This window comes from Trachypithecus francoisi, unplaced genomic scaffold, assembly GCF_009764315.1.
Source record: "Trachypithecus francoisi isolate TF-2019V2 unplaced genomic scaffold, Tfra_2.0 Lachesis_group6, whole genome shotgun sequence".
NCBI lineage: Eukaryota > Metazoa > Chordata > Mammalia > Primates > Cercopithecidae > Trachypithecus > Trachypithecus francoisi.
Genome location: NW_022681471.1, coordinates 18600377 through 18612777, shown reverse-complemented (window position 1 = coordinate 18612777; position 12401 = coordinate 18600377). Strand labels below are relative to the sequence as shown.

The 12401-nt window shown below is 48.8% G+C and overlaps 1 protein-coding gene across 1 annotated transcript in view; it reads right to left on the bottom strand.

Moving 5' to 3' along the window:
* Positions 1-12179, bottom strand: part of XPNPEP2 (X-prolyl aminopeptidase 2) — a 30664-nt gene extending 18485 nt beyond the window's left edge. Inside the window, 9 exon segments of the mRNA XM_033201505.1 lie at positions 407-508; positions 3231-3290; positions 3293-3376; positions 4303-4389; positions 4644-4748; positions 5733-5796; positions 6925-7035; positions 8841-8914; positions 11776-12179. Coding sequence (XP_033057396.1) covers positions 407-508; positions 3231-3290; positions 3293-3376; positions 4303-4389; positions 4644-4748; positions 5733-5796; positions 6925-7035; positions 8841-8914; positions 11776-11824 — 736 coding nt within the window. The 5' untranslated portion in view covers positions 11825-12179.
* Positions 12180-12401: the final 222 nt, after the last annotated feature.

Sequence of the window (12401 nt, the reverse complement as noted above, 5' to 3'; positions counted from 1 at the left end):
ATCAGACAAGAAGCCCTGAGCCATGCCAGAAAGAGTAGGGTCCCACTGGGTGCTAAAGCTGGGAGTGTGAGTGCCCTGGGGTAGTGGCTAAGTTGTTGGGAGGCATTTGCTGGTCCTCCTCCCCTTAATGGGATGGAAGCACTTTGCTGCCATGGTCAGTTCATTCCTCTGGTGGCCTGTGGGCTGGTACCGGCTTACTCAGGGCTACCTTGTGTCCTTTTTCTGCAGCCGTGAGCTCCTGCCCCCTTACCCTTCTTGGTTCTCACAGGCTGTGGCCATGGAGTTCTGAAGAACTGGTGGGCACGTGGTTATTTGGGGAGGAGCTAGCTCTGTGCTACAGGGCCTGGGAGGCTTAGGGCATTGGGGAGACCCAGGCGGCTACCCATGTCTGCAAATCCACACTCACAGGCCGTCTCCTCAAGCGCCGACAGAAGGACGGCAGTTGGGGCCTTCTGATGCTTCTGCATCTGACTTCGGATGCCAGATACTTTCTCCTGCCAAGTGCTCCCTAGAAGCAAAGGAGCCCAAAGAAAGTGTAAGTGACAGACCTTGCCTTTGGCACTTGGTTTCTGGAAGGTCAGGCTTAGAGTAACAGTTTTGCATCCTCTTAAAAAGCAGCAGAACCCTTTCCTCAGACAAACTCTTACTTGTGTACTCATTAATGACATGGGCCCTGCACCAAGATGGGGCTCAAATCCTGGCTTTGCCATTACTGGATGGGTGACCTTGGGCAAATTACTTAACCCCTCTGTGTCTCATTTTGCACATCTGTAAAATGGGGATGAAGTATAATAAGTATCTGCCTCAATAGGGTTGCTATGAGGATGGAATGAATTAATATTTGTAAAGGACACTCAATGGTATCTTGAGATGTAGTAACTCTTGTATCTTTCTGATTAATAAATAAGCATGCAGACTGAGATCAGGAGAGCAGTTCTAGTTGAAGGACAAAGGGGTAGGGCTGGGGCCATGTTCAACCTTCTCCTCTGCGGTAACTGTAGTATTTACTAAGCCATGGGTACTGGTCTAAGTACTCCATGTGCATTGCTCTAATTCTTACCCGTCCCATTTTACAGATAAGGAAACTGAGGCTTCAGAGAGGTAAAGTGACTTGTCTAGGGTTTCATGGATGCAAGACGCGGAGCTGGGATTTGAACTCTGGTCTGTCTGACTGCATGGTCCACGCTCTTAATCTGTACAGACACTACTGTCTTGATAACATCGTCAGTCTCCAAATCTGTCCTTAAACTCTGTGTCACAGCACCGTCCTTTCTCAGATGCTTATATCCAGGTTCTAGGACTTTAGTTTTCATCTTCTGTCCCTGCCCCCTGTAAGGTATTCAAAGAATCTACGCCAGGCAGGACTAGGAGTTTGCTGGCCGAAGGCCATAAAGAGTCCTAGTTGGGTTCAGATATGAGCGTAAATAACTTAATGTCGTGAAAAATATTTCGTGTAAACTGGTAAAACTATTCAACAATGACCAAAGCTTTGGGTACAATACATTTTGCAGGTTTATTTTACTACATATTTAACACATAATTTGTGTTATGTATAAAATACACATAGCATAAAACGTATCATTTTAACGTTTTGAAAGTGCACAATTCAGTGGCTTTCAGCACACTCACAATGTTGTGCAACCATCACCACGATCTAATTCTAGAAGATTTTCATCATCCCCAAAGGAAACCCTGTGCTCACTAAGGAGTCACTCCCTATCCCCCCTCCCCTAAGCCCCAGGAAACCACTAATTTATTTTCTGTCTCTATGGATTTGCCAATGCTGGATATTTCATACAAATGGAATTGTATAATTCCATTGAGAAGGCCAGGCCTTCTCTGACTGGCTTCTTTCACTTGCAGTTATGTTTTCAAGGTTCAGGAATATGATACCTTTCTGAGAAACCAAATGAACCCAAATTTCAACGGTCTGGTGCGTACAGGTATCTTTGAGTAGCGAAATTTTCATGTTCTGCCCTTTACACTCTCCTTTCTCCTTTAAAACCTGCAAGCGGCTGGAAAGTCTCTCTCATCTCTATAAGCTTATAGAAGCTGAACTCTGTTCTTCGGCTTCCAAACTCAAGCTCCAGGTGCCTTTTTCTTGCAGACTGGCAGCGTGCGATGACTCGGCATCCCCTCACTTTTGGGAAGTGACAAAACCCTTCCAGCCCCAGAAAGGATTTTCCTTTTTTTCTCCTCCCCTTCCCGACATAACTTTGACTTTCTTTATCTGAATAAGATGAGTTTTATTTATGATTTAACAGTCTTGGATAGTAAGTTTCTTTTAAAATGGTGTCAAGATGCAGAAAGAATGATTCTACAATTTATATCAGAACAGATAAAGAAAAATGGACACAATTTTCACTTGTTTCATCATGGCTGCTATTTTGAAATCTCCCTTCTGCTTTATTGGCTCCTTTCTAAATGAGAAATTGTGTGGACTTGCATGTGGAAAGGGATCTCTTGGCTTGATCACTGTTACTAGGAATCCAAGTTCATTGGCTCATTCAGAATTCCAGGGAGATAGGAGTGGTTGGTGGCCAAGATACTGATTCATAATCAGTAGCCTGGTCCTGGTCAGGACTTTAGTTACGACTTACAGGAATCTTACAACATACTGTTCTTTTGTGATGTATTTAGATAGTGTCAACAGGGTCAAGGTTATTGATGTTATATTTTTCTAACTTTCTTGATTGGTCCAGCAAAACCTGAACTGTAATCTGTGCTACAGAATGACTCTGAACTTAGTTATTTACTTATTCTGTCCACTCCTGGCCCACCTGACCCCAGCCATCTCACAAATCTAAATTCTCCATCACAAGAGGGTCAGAAGTAAAGGTCTGAATGATTCATTATGGATCAGTCTCCGCCACCAGACAAGCAAATCATATCATGCTTTTTTATCTCTCTTGAAGGGGGTTGGATATTTCCTCTCATCTTTCTCTGTTTTCCTTCTTTCCTCCCTTCCTACTTCATCTTGCTTCAAATCTTAACATTCTTTAATCCAACATTTTCTAAGTATGGTCGGAGGACATTTTGATTCAGACTCCTCAAGGGGAGGGGGCCCTGAAATCTGCATTTTAAACAAGCATCCCAGGTGACTCATGTGCATGCTAAGGTTTGCAAACCACTGCTTTGGTACCTCTGATGATGAAGTTCGCCACCTATGGAATAGCAGCCGGGACTTGCGTTGCTACAAGTTGGGAAGGAAACTGGGCTTACTGAATCACCTGTGAATGCCTCCTGCAGGGCATAAATGGGTTGATTTGGAACCGGTGGCCTCTCTGATCCCACACCAGGTCCACAAGGTTGGTTGTGATGGACACCAGCTGTCTGTTAGAGCCTTGGAGGGCCAGATTATAACTCTCCCAGGTGTCTGCAGAGACAGGAAGGAGTCACTTGTCCCTTGCCCATTTACACCTCAGGAAAAAATTGGATTCAAGCAAAGTTAGTCCTGGTTCCCTTTGCCTCCATTTGCAGCCCAGCTGCCCTGAGCCTGCCCCAGCAGCCTGCCCCCCTTCCCCCGACATGTGTGCCCATGCTGGGGTATGTTTCTCATCCTCTTTCTGCTTTCCAAGCCTAATGCCCTGAGCCTACTCGAACACTGACTGCCACAAATTGGCTAAGCTTGTCTTTACATTGCCAGTGGCTGTGGGTGGTCCTCTTTTGGGCACTAATTATTTTATCAGGGCTTCAATGTCACAGTCCAAAGGAATGGTGATGTTCCGGCCATTGGACAGGCTGACAAGCCAGTTATAAAGCACAAGCCTTTCAGTACATATTCATAAGGACTCCTCTTTGGGGGAACGGGCTGGCCAGCTGTCTGGGGCCCCAGAACTCAGAGAGTTGTATTCTCAGGGGCCTTTAAAAAAAAAAAAAAAAAAAAAAAACTCAGAGCCCTCCCAACTCTTTTGACCCTTCTAAGCTACCTTCCAGAGAGGGTTACCATGTGATTCCAGCACCATCATTGGCAGGGTTCCAGGGCACAGAGGATGGTTCTGAGTTCAAGCACATTCTGCCTATTCATCCACTGGATCTTTAATGATTCACTGAGTCTTCTAGGTTGGGTCTCTGCACTCATGGATTTTAAAATATTTGTACTGATTCTTTTAAATGTATTTTAATTACACAATTCCATGAATACATCCTCATTGCAAAACATTCTGCAACTACAATTTCAAATGCTCTATCTTTATAGTCCCACCGCCCCTCCTTCTACCAAGGTCCATTTCTTTATATCCCAGGAAAGCTAAGTTACCCTTGTTGGCATGGACAAATTCAGGGACTGAGGGAAGACCATACCAATGGACAAGAGGAAGGGATCAAAGCCCACACACCCTCCAGCGGGAATCTCGGTGAGGAGCCAGGTGACAATAGGAGTGGTGCCAACTGAAAGAAAGATAGGAAGGAATGCAGAGGTTACCCCCAGGGCTAGCCCAAGGCCCTGCAGCCAGGGGTTCTGTCTGACGGTCCTACCACGTGTGTCTTCCTTGAGATCAGCCTTGAAGGTCAGTGATGGCCTCAAATTTCCTAAGCTCCCCATAGGGACCCAGCATGGTCTTACATGCATGCTCTCACCTATATCTTCCTGAACCTAGTCCAGGTCCCAAGACTTGGGGCACAAATCCATGTGGCCCTTCTACCTTCCTTATGGAGCTCCCAGTTGCAGTCCATCTGCCGCTCAGCCTGAGTCCAGTAGCGACTGTCGGTCCAGACAGCTGCTTTCTTCATGGTCACCACTGCAGTTCCTGGGGCAGAACAGAGAAACTTGTAGGTGAGGGTGAAGGGGAGGAACGTGGCATTAGCTGATGGATGTGCAATGCAGTGCTGGCTCTGAGAATGCCACGAGGGGCCTCTGGAAAGAGATTCTCTCCTCCATTGGAAGGAAGTGAGGAAGGAGATGTTAAAAAGAGCTATGGGGGGAGCTGGCAGAAAGGTGTCCTGAATCAGGCACCTCTGCTTTGTGTCGACGGCTGCTTGTGGACTTTCAGCAGAAGTGAGTCAACTTTTGGCTGCAAGTAGGCGCTCTCAGGAAAGATGGGGCTCAGCGTAAAGACTCGGTGGCTGATCAGGACGCTAAGGCAGAGGCTCAGCTGAGGACTGGTGGGGAAGAATAATCCAGAGATTTTGGCAAAGGGAAAAAGAGCCTATGATGCACGAGGCAGGGTAGTTTGAAGCCCAAGGAGGAATGTTTGAGGATCAGAAAAGGAAACTTGGATTTCATTCAATGGGCCAGGATCACGGTGCGAGGCCCCTTCAGACACTGTCATCTCATCAGGGGCTTCTGTTTGTGTCTCATTTGGCCATGTGAAGTGATGTTGTCCGTAAAGCAACTGGCAAAGGAAAGCTTTGTCCCCAAATGAGCCTCATGTGAAGGGAATCGGCAGATTCTAAGTGGTTAGAGGTAGAAGTAGCGACTATGCAGAAACGGAGCCCAGGAGTGCCAGACTGGGCCTAGCTGCAGCAGAGGTAATGAGCATGGGAAGGCAGCCTCTGCCTCATTTCTACACATCTGCCTCATTTCTACACAGAAAGTGGCTGGTGGGCTATGAGATATGTGCCCTGGGGAATATGATGGCTTTGGGGTAGTAGAGGGAGACAGAGAGAGTAGAAAGATTTTCTCTACAGCAGGTTCTGGGGTCCCAGATGCTGAGACACTAGCCACATTAGGTCCTCTGTGACCACCTCTGGATCTACCAACAAAAGCAATGGGGCTGGGTAATGATTGTCACCTGCAGACCCTGTAAAGCCTGTAATCCACGCACGCCTCTCGTCATGTTGGCCGATGTACTCGTTCTAGGAAATCAACAACACCATCATTAGCCTTTTTCGTGGTGTCAGATCCCACATGAAAGGCCCCCAACCACATCCCAGTTATTTCTGTCTGTCGGCTCCAATCCCTTGTCAGCTACAAGCCCAAGCACACCAAGTGCCTCTTCCAGGAAGCCCTCTGTAACTCTCCCAGCCTTCAATATCTTCCCTTCCTTTGAGCAACTGTAACTTTTGCAATTCAACACCCCCGCCCCGCCCCATCCACACTGGACTCAGTGCAACACTGGACTGTTCTGCAAAGGAGCCTTGTTGCCCTGCCCTGCAAATTCTATGCAGTCCAGGGTCCTGTCTTTTGGTTCGTTTGGGTTTTCCCCTCCAGCTAACCCTTCTCCCTCCTGAGTCAAGCACAGTAGACTGGGAACATCATAACTTCTGCAAAGGCTTTACATATTATCATATTTTGATCCTCATAATCCTTGGAGATAGATCTCATTACAGACCCATTTCTCTTTGCAGAAGAGGAAACTGAGGCTCAGGGAAGTTCAGACACTTACCCAACATTCTTAGCCCTTCCCAGCATGTAGGAAAACTAATTCAAACAAGCTAATTGACACTGAAAATGACCTCTCTCCCAAATGGGCTGGTGTTGGAAAGGTGAATGGTATGGAGGGTGGAGCTAGTGATGGGAAACGGTGGGATGGGTGCCCCCCTCCACAATCAACCCCGCACTCCCATAACCTAGGATTTTGGATCATTTTGCTACTCCATTCCACAGAGTATGGGAAGCCCTGGGCCGGAAGGGAGCTTAGAGTTCTTCCAGTCCAATTTCTAGCCCACCTTCTAACCTCCTAGGGCAGGGATACCCTAAACATTCATTCTGGATCTGCCTTCTAGGAATGATGAAAATTGATTCTGAAGTTGTTTATAGTTTAATTTCTTGAGGTTAAGGAGGTTTGGCAATGTCTCCCCGCCTATGTAGAAGGATACATTCTTTCAGTTGCCCTAAAACTACCGTGTCCATGCTCTCCACTTCCCTCCCTTCGCCCGTCAGATCCTTTCTCTGCCTTAATCTTCTGAGTTTTAACAGCTACTGTTTGTGGTCTCTGACCCAGGGTATTGGAGAGGGCAAGGGGGAGAGAAGCTGTCTCTTACCATGTGAGCATCCGTGTCTGGGATGATGTAGGCCGAGAGATTCTGGGTCTGCATCTGCTGGCGGAGGGCTGTGAGTGACACTGTGGTGTTGACCACAGTAACTGGAAGGTACTGACAGATGACAAGAAGATATCGAGACACAAACAAACAGATACATTGCTTAGAGAAAATGACACATGGGTCCCTGGCCTCCAGAAGAGCCCCCAGCCTCTCCTGAAGCAGGGGTTGGGGAAAGTTAGGCTGACCTGGCTTGGGAAGTGTTGGGGCGGCAACTGATATTACCGCTTACTCTGGATAAAGATGCCTGGGTTGGGTGGAGATGGAGGTGTTGAAGAGTTTGGAAAGGGACCCCTTGTGACAGTAACGGGACCTGAGTCTGGGATGCGGGTGTGGGTGAGAACTGCAGGGGTCTGAGCTCTGGCACTGGGCCAGGCCATGCAGACGGTCCTTCTTTGGCTACCTGGGGGTGGGGTTGCCAGATTCGCAAATAAAAATACAGGACACTCACCTAGTTATGTTTGCATTTCAAATAAACAATGTATAATGTTTTAATGTAATACTTACATTAAAACATGCACAATTTGGGGCATACTTGCAGTAAATTCTTATTTGTTATCTAAAATTCAAATGTAACTGGGTGTCCTGTATTTTATCTGGCAACCTTCCCTTCCTTGGGAGAGCTTTTTCAGGTTGCCACCCACTGGTCCCAAATGGCAGAGGAGAGTGAATGAATGCCCCCAGCAGTTTGAGATATTGTCCAGAAAGACCCTTTCCAGACCAGTTCTCTATTTCTTTACAGGTCGTTTTAGCTTTAAAACAAAAAGCATGTTTTCGTTTGTGCTGTTTTGCTTTCTACTCCACAATATATCCATGTTTGTTTTAACATAAAAGTAATGTGGTTCGCCCACCCACCTGCCTGCCCCAGGGGGTCCCATAAAGTTGATATTGCTAGCAGATGTGTTGCGTTTTTCCCATGGTTTACAGTGCTGCTGGCATGCCTACCCCTTAGCCCTACTCTGACTGTAGAAAGAATCACTCTGCTCCCCAGCTAGGAAGCTGACTACTGAAGCCCCTTCTGCGGGACCTCTTCCTCATCTTCACACCCCAGGCCTCCCCCTCTTGCCTTTCCGTTGGCTCTTCTTTGGTTTTGGTTTTGTTTTGTTTTGTTTTTGAGACAGAGTCTCGCTCTGTTGTCCAGACTGGAGTGTAGTGGCACGATCTCGGCTCACGGCAACCTCTGCTTCCTGGGTTCAAGCAATTCTTCTGCCTCAGCCTCCCAAGTAGCGGGGATTACAGGGACCTGCCACCATGCCTAGTTCATTTTTTTTTATTTTTAGTAGAGACAGGGTTTCACCATTTTGCCCAGGCTGGTCTCGAACTCCTGACCTCAGGTGATCCACCTGACTTGGTCTCCCAAGTGCTGGGATTACAGGCGTCAGCCACAGTGCCCGGCCTCCGTTGGCTCTTCTAACCTCTGTCTTCCTCCCTCTTCCCTTCTGTGCTTCTCCTTTTGCTGTCACTCTAGAATTTGTCTTTTTTCCCTCCCATCTTTCTCACCTCTGCCTGGCCTCAGCCAAAGGCCAGCTAGGGCCCTCCTGCCCTCCTCCCTCCTCCTAGCGGGGTTTCCCAGACCCAGATCAGCACGGAAGCAGATAACCTGCTGCGGGGAATGAGTGGGAGGGAGGGGAGGGCACTGATGTGGAGGGGAGGGAGTGGAGGGGGGAGGGGCCCCAGAGTCCGGAAATCAGGAGAAAGCCTGGTAGGGGAGGGGCTACCAACTGAGCGAATGGGGGATGGAGAAGACGATAGGGCACAGCGGGGGGTGCCTCGGTGCAGGGGTGCGTGGGGCAGGGTGGCAGGGAGGTGCGCTGGGGGAGAGGGGGGCTGTGCGCGGGGCGAGGGCGGGGGCCACTCACAGGAGGGTTGGTGGAACAGTTTCTCACATCCTGCCCTCCAAGGTCCGCTGGCTTTGGGTGGCCCCAGGCACAAGCTAGAAGCCCGGAGAGAAATCCAGGGTCATTTGGGGACCAGCTAATTACTAGAGAGGGAAGGCGTATCCTCCCTCAGCCCGCCCCGCAGGGCCTCCGTCCTTTGAAACGCACGAAGCTGGCCAGCTCTACTTGAGGATAAAAATAATCACATTTCATAGGAAATCAGGCTGAATTGGATAGCACCCTGGGTCACAATCAAAGAAATCTGTTTCATAGACAAGTGATTGCCACTTTTGGATGGGTTTTAGTGCTCATTAAATCAATTTTTCTTCTAATCTAATTGGGTCTTTTCAGGGTTTAGTGAAGTGGAAAAGTTGTGTGTAAATTAAATTTTTGTTATCAAATTTTCTTTGAAATACTCTAGAGGATCACACTAAATAATCACCCCACCTTCATTTTAGCCTTTTATAAATCTAATTGTATAATACACTGGGTTGACTTCAATTCAAGGCCTGCTTGCACTGTTTCTTACAGTCCAAATCTTTGCCTATCGTTCCAGGTTCATTTTCAATATATTAGACAGAAATCCCAGTCTTCTATGGTGAGGAAAGGTGGATTAATTAGCATTTAAAGACACCCTACTATGTGCCAGATACTGAACGCAGCAATTCACCTACAGTGTCTCATTTGATATTTGTGACATCCCTATGAGGTGGAAATTATTGTTCACTTTCTGCAGAGGAGCAAGTCAAGGCCCAGATAGATCTGGTAACTTGTCTAACTTGTGCCACCAGCAGTCAGTGGTAGAACAGGGATTTGAACCCAGGCCATCTTAATACAAAAGAGATGAGTGTCCTTTCTGTCCTCCCACTCTGCCAAGTATGAGAGGTGGGCTTGGAAAGGGTGATGCCACAGAAGGGACAGAGTATATAGAGATCTAGTTTCCAGTTAGGGCTCTGCCCCAAATTTAGAGTGACTCAAGAGTGACCCCCCCCCAATATTGAGCAAACATCTCCTAAGTGCCTACTGTGTGCCAGGCACTGGACTAAGTTCTCCAGGCTCTGGACCTCTGGAAAGGAGGGGCTTGAATTAGACAAAGTCCCTTACTGCCCTGAAAGCCCAGTGGTCTCTGATAGTCCTTGCCTCTAACCCCTCTGTCTTTTAGAGAGGGATTTCCCTAGAGGGTAATGGGGCCCTGAGTGTGGGGAGACGTTACACCCCCTCGGCCTCACCCCTTTTTTATTTGAGACAGAGTCTCTCTCTGTCACCCAGGCTGGAGTGCAGTGGGGCGATTTCAGCTCACTGCAATCTCTGCCTCCCGGGTTCAAGCGATTCTCCTGCCTCAGCCTCCCAAGTAGCTAGGACTACAGGCATGCACCCACCACACCCAGCTAATTTTTGTATTTTTAGTAGAGATGGGGTTTCACTATATTGGCCAGGCTGGTTTCGAACTCCTGACCTCAAGTGATCCACCTGCCTCGGCCTCCCAAAGTGTTGGGATTACAGGCGTGAGTCACTGCACCCAACACCCCTCCGCACCTGTTTTTTTTTTTTTTCTTTTTTGTTTTGAGATGGAGTCTCCCTCTTTTGCCCAGGCTGGAGTGCAGTGGCATGATCTTGGCTCACTGCAGTCTCTGCCTACTGGGTTCAAGCAATTCTCATGCCTCCGCCCCCTGAGGAGCTGGGATTACAAGTGTGTGCCACCATGCCTGGCTAATTTTTGTAATTTTAGTAGAGATGGTGTTTCACCATGTTGGCCAGGCTGGTCTCGAACTTCTGACCTCAAGTGATTCACCTGCCATGGCCTCCCAAAGAGCTGGGATTACAGGCATGAGCCACCACCCCCAGCCACACTTCTGAGTGGGTTGAGCTACAGATGCAAGGAGGGTGGCTGGGGTTCATCACCATGAACGCTCTGCGTGATTTTGTCTTGGTCTCATAAACTCAAGGATCAGATGTGACCCATACTGTTCATTTAAGAAAATGAACACCCATTTCTGTAGAAACAGATCCCTGGCAAAATGTTGGCACTGAGATGCTAACATAAGAAGTGGGACACAGCCAACTTATGTCTCTCTGGACACCAGAATATGCTGTTCTCTGAGGCCAGGGGTTCCCAAGAGCAGGCTCTGCAGCTGAATGACTCTGTGGTCCCTGGCACAAGGCCTGGCTCTGGGTAGGTGCTCAGGAACTGGACACTGAGTGACTGATCAGGCCCTGCCGACAGATAACAAAGAAAGGAAGGCTAAGGTGGGAGCACTGGGCTGGGCACCTAGTTGAGGACAGAGAGGGTGCCGCAGGAGTGATGAAGACTCTCTCCCTGATCAAAGTTTAGTTAGGCTCCCCCAAAGCCTCTTCTCCACTTGGGCTTGACCTTGGCCTTCTGTGTCTGTCCTGCCCTTGCCAGGCCTGCATCACCCAGTCTTAGCAAGAATCTTGCTAAGTCAGTTTAGACACCCTTGATACCTGATCACTCTGGCCTGCCGTCAGCAAGAATCCTGTTCAGTCGGTTTAGCAAGAATCCCCCTACCCTTGCTATCTCCTCTTAGTACTTTTCCATCCACTGACCCCCTCACTCTGCTCCTTGGCTACAGATCCCTGGAAGTCTTTTCTGTAATCAGAGTTGAGTCCCATCTCTCTCCTCTATTGCAATGCGGTAGTCTTAAATTAAGTTTTCCTTACCGTTTTAACGAGTGTCAGAATAATATTTTTTCTTTAACGGGGGAATGTAAAGGTGCCAAACCAGACTCGATCCAAGTCACGAGGGCCCCCAACACTGGCCCTGAGGTGGCTCTTCCTCAAGTCAGAGAGAGGAAGCAACAGAAAAAGAGACTCGTGCCCCAACCCTCACTCCAACCCTTTCTGAGCTCAGAGGGGAGAGGTCAGAGCTGCCTTCCAGTGGAAGCTAGGATGCACATACCACAGAGGAGGACCAGCCAGGGGCAGCAGCCCCAGTGAGCCTGGGCCATAGGGTCTCCAGATGCAGGCGCTGGGTGGATGGAGGGACAAGGGAGAGAGGGAGGGCTCTTTCCCGGGCCTCTTCCTTCAGGCCTTTCCTGGGCGCGAGCAGACAGTGGGTGGGGGCTGGCGTCAAGAAGGAGGCGTCTGGCTGCTGGATGGAGAGTGCCTCTCTGGTCTTTTGTTTTGGAGGGCTCTGGGAGCCAGGGTGGGCAGAGGAGCTTTGGGCTGCCTGAGGCGGACTGTGCAAGTTCCTAGTTGTCTAGGATAGGGTGTGAGGCTATCCTGGGCAGAGTCCAAAGATCTCGAGAGACAGAGGCACAACAGCTGGTCTCAATCAGCCTGCTTTTCCCAGCCCCCTCTCAGCAGCCCAGCCCCAGCCATTCCTTAATTTGGTCCCCTTCCCTCCAGCAAGCTGATTCCCATTAGCTCCCACACTCTGGGCTCTGGCTCCAGCACTTGCTTTTGCTGTGGGGATGGAGATTTGCCTCCTGCTGCTGCTCCTCCACCTCCCCCCTCTTCCTCCTCCTCCCCCCTCTTCCTCCTCCTCCTTTTCCTTCTCCTCCTCATTTTCTTGCTTCCCCTCAT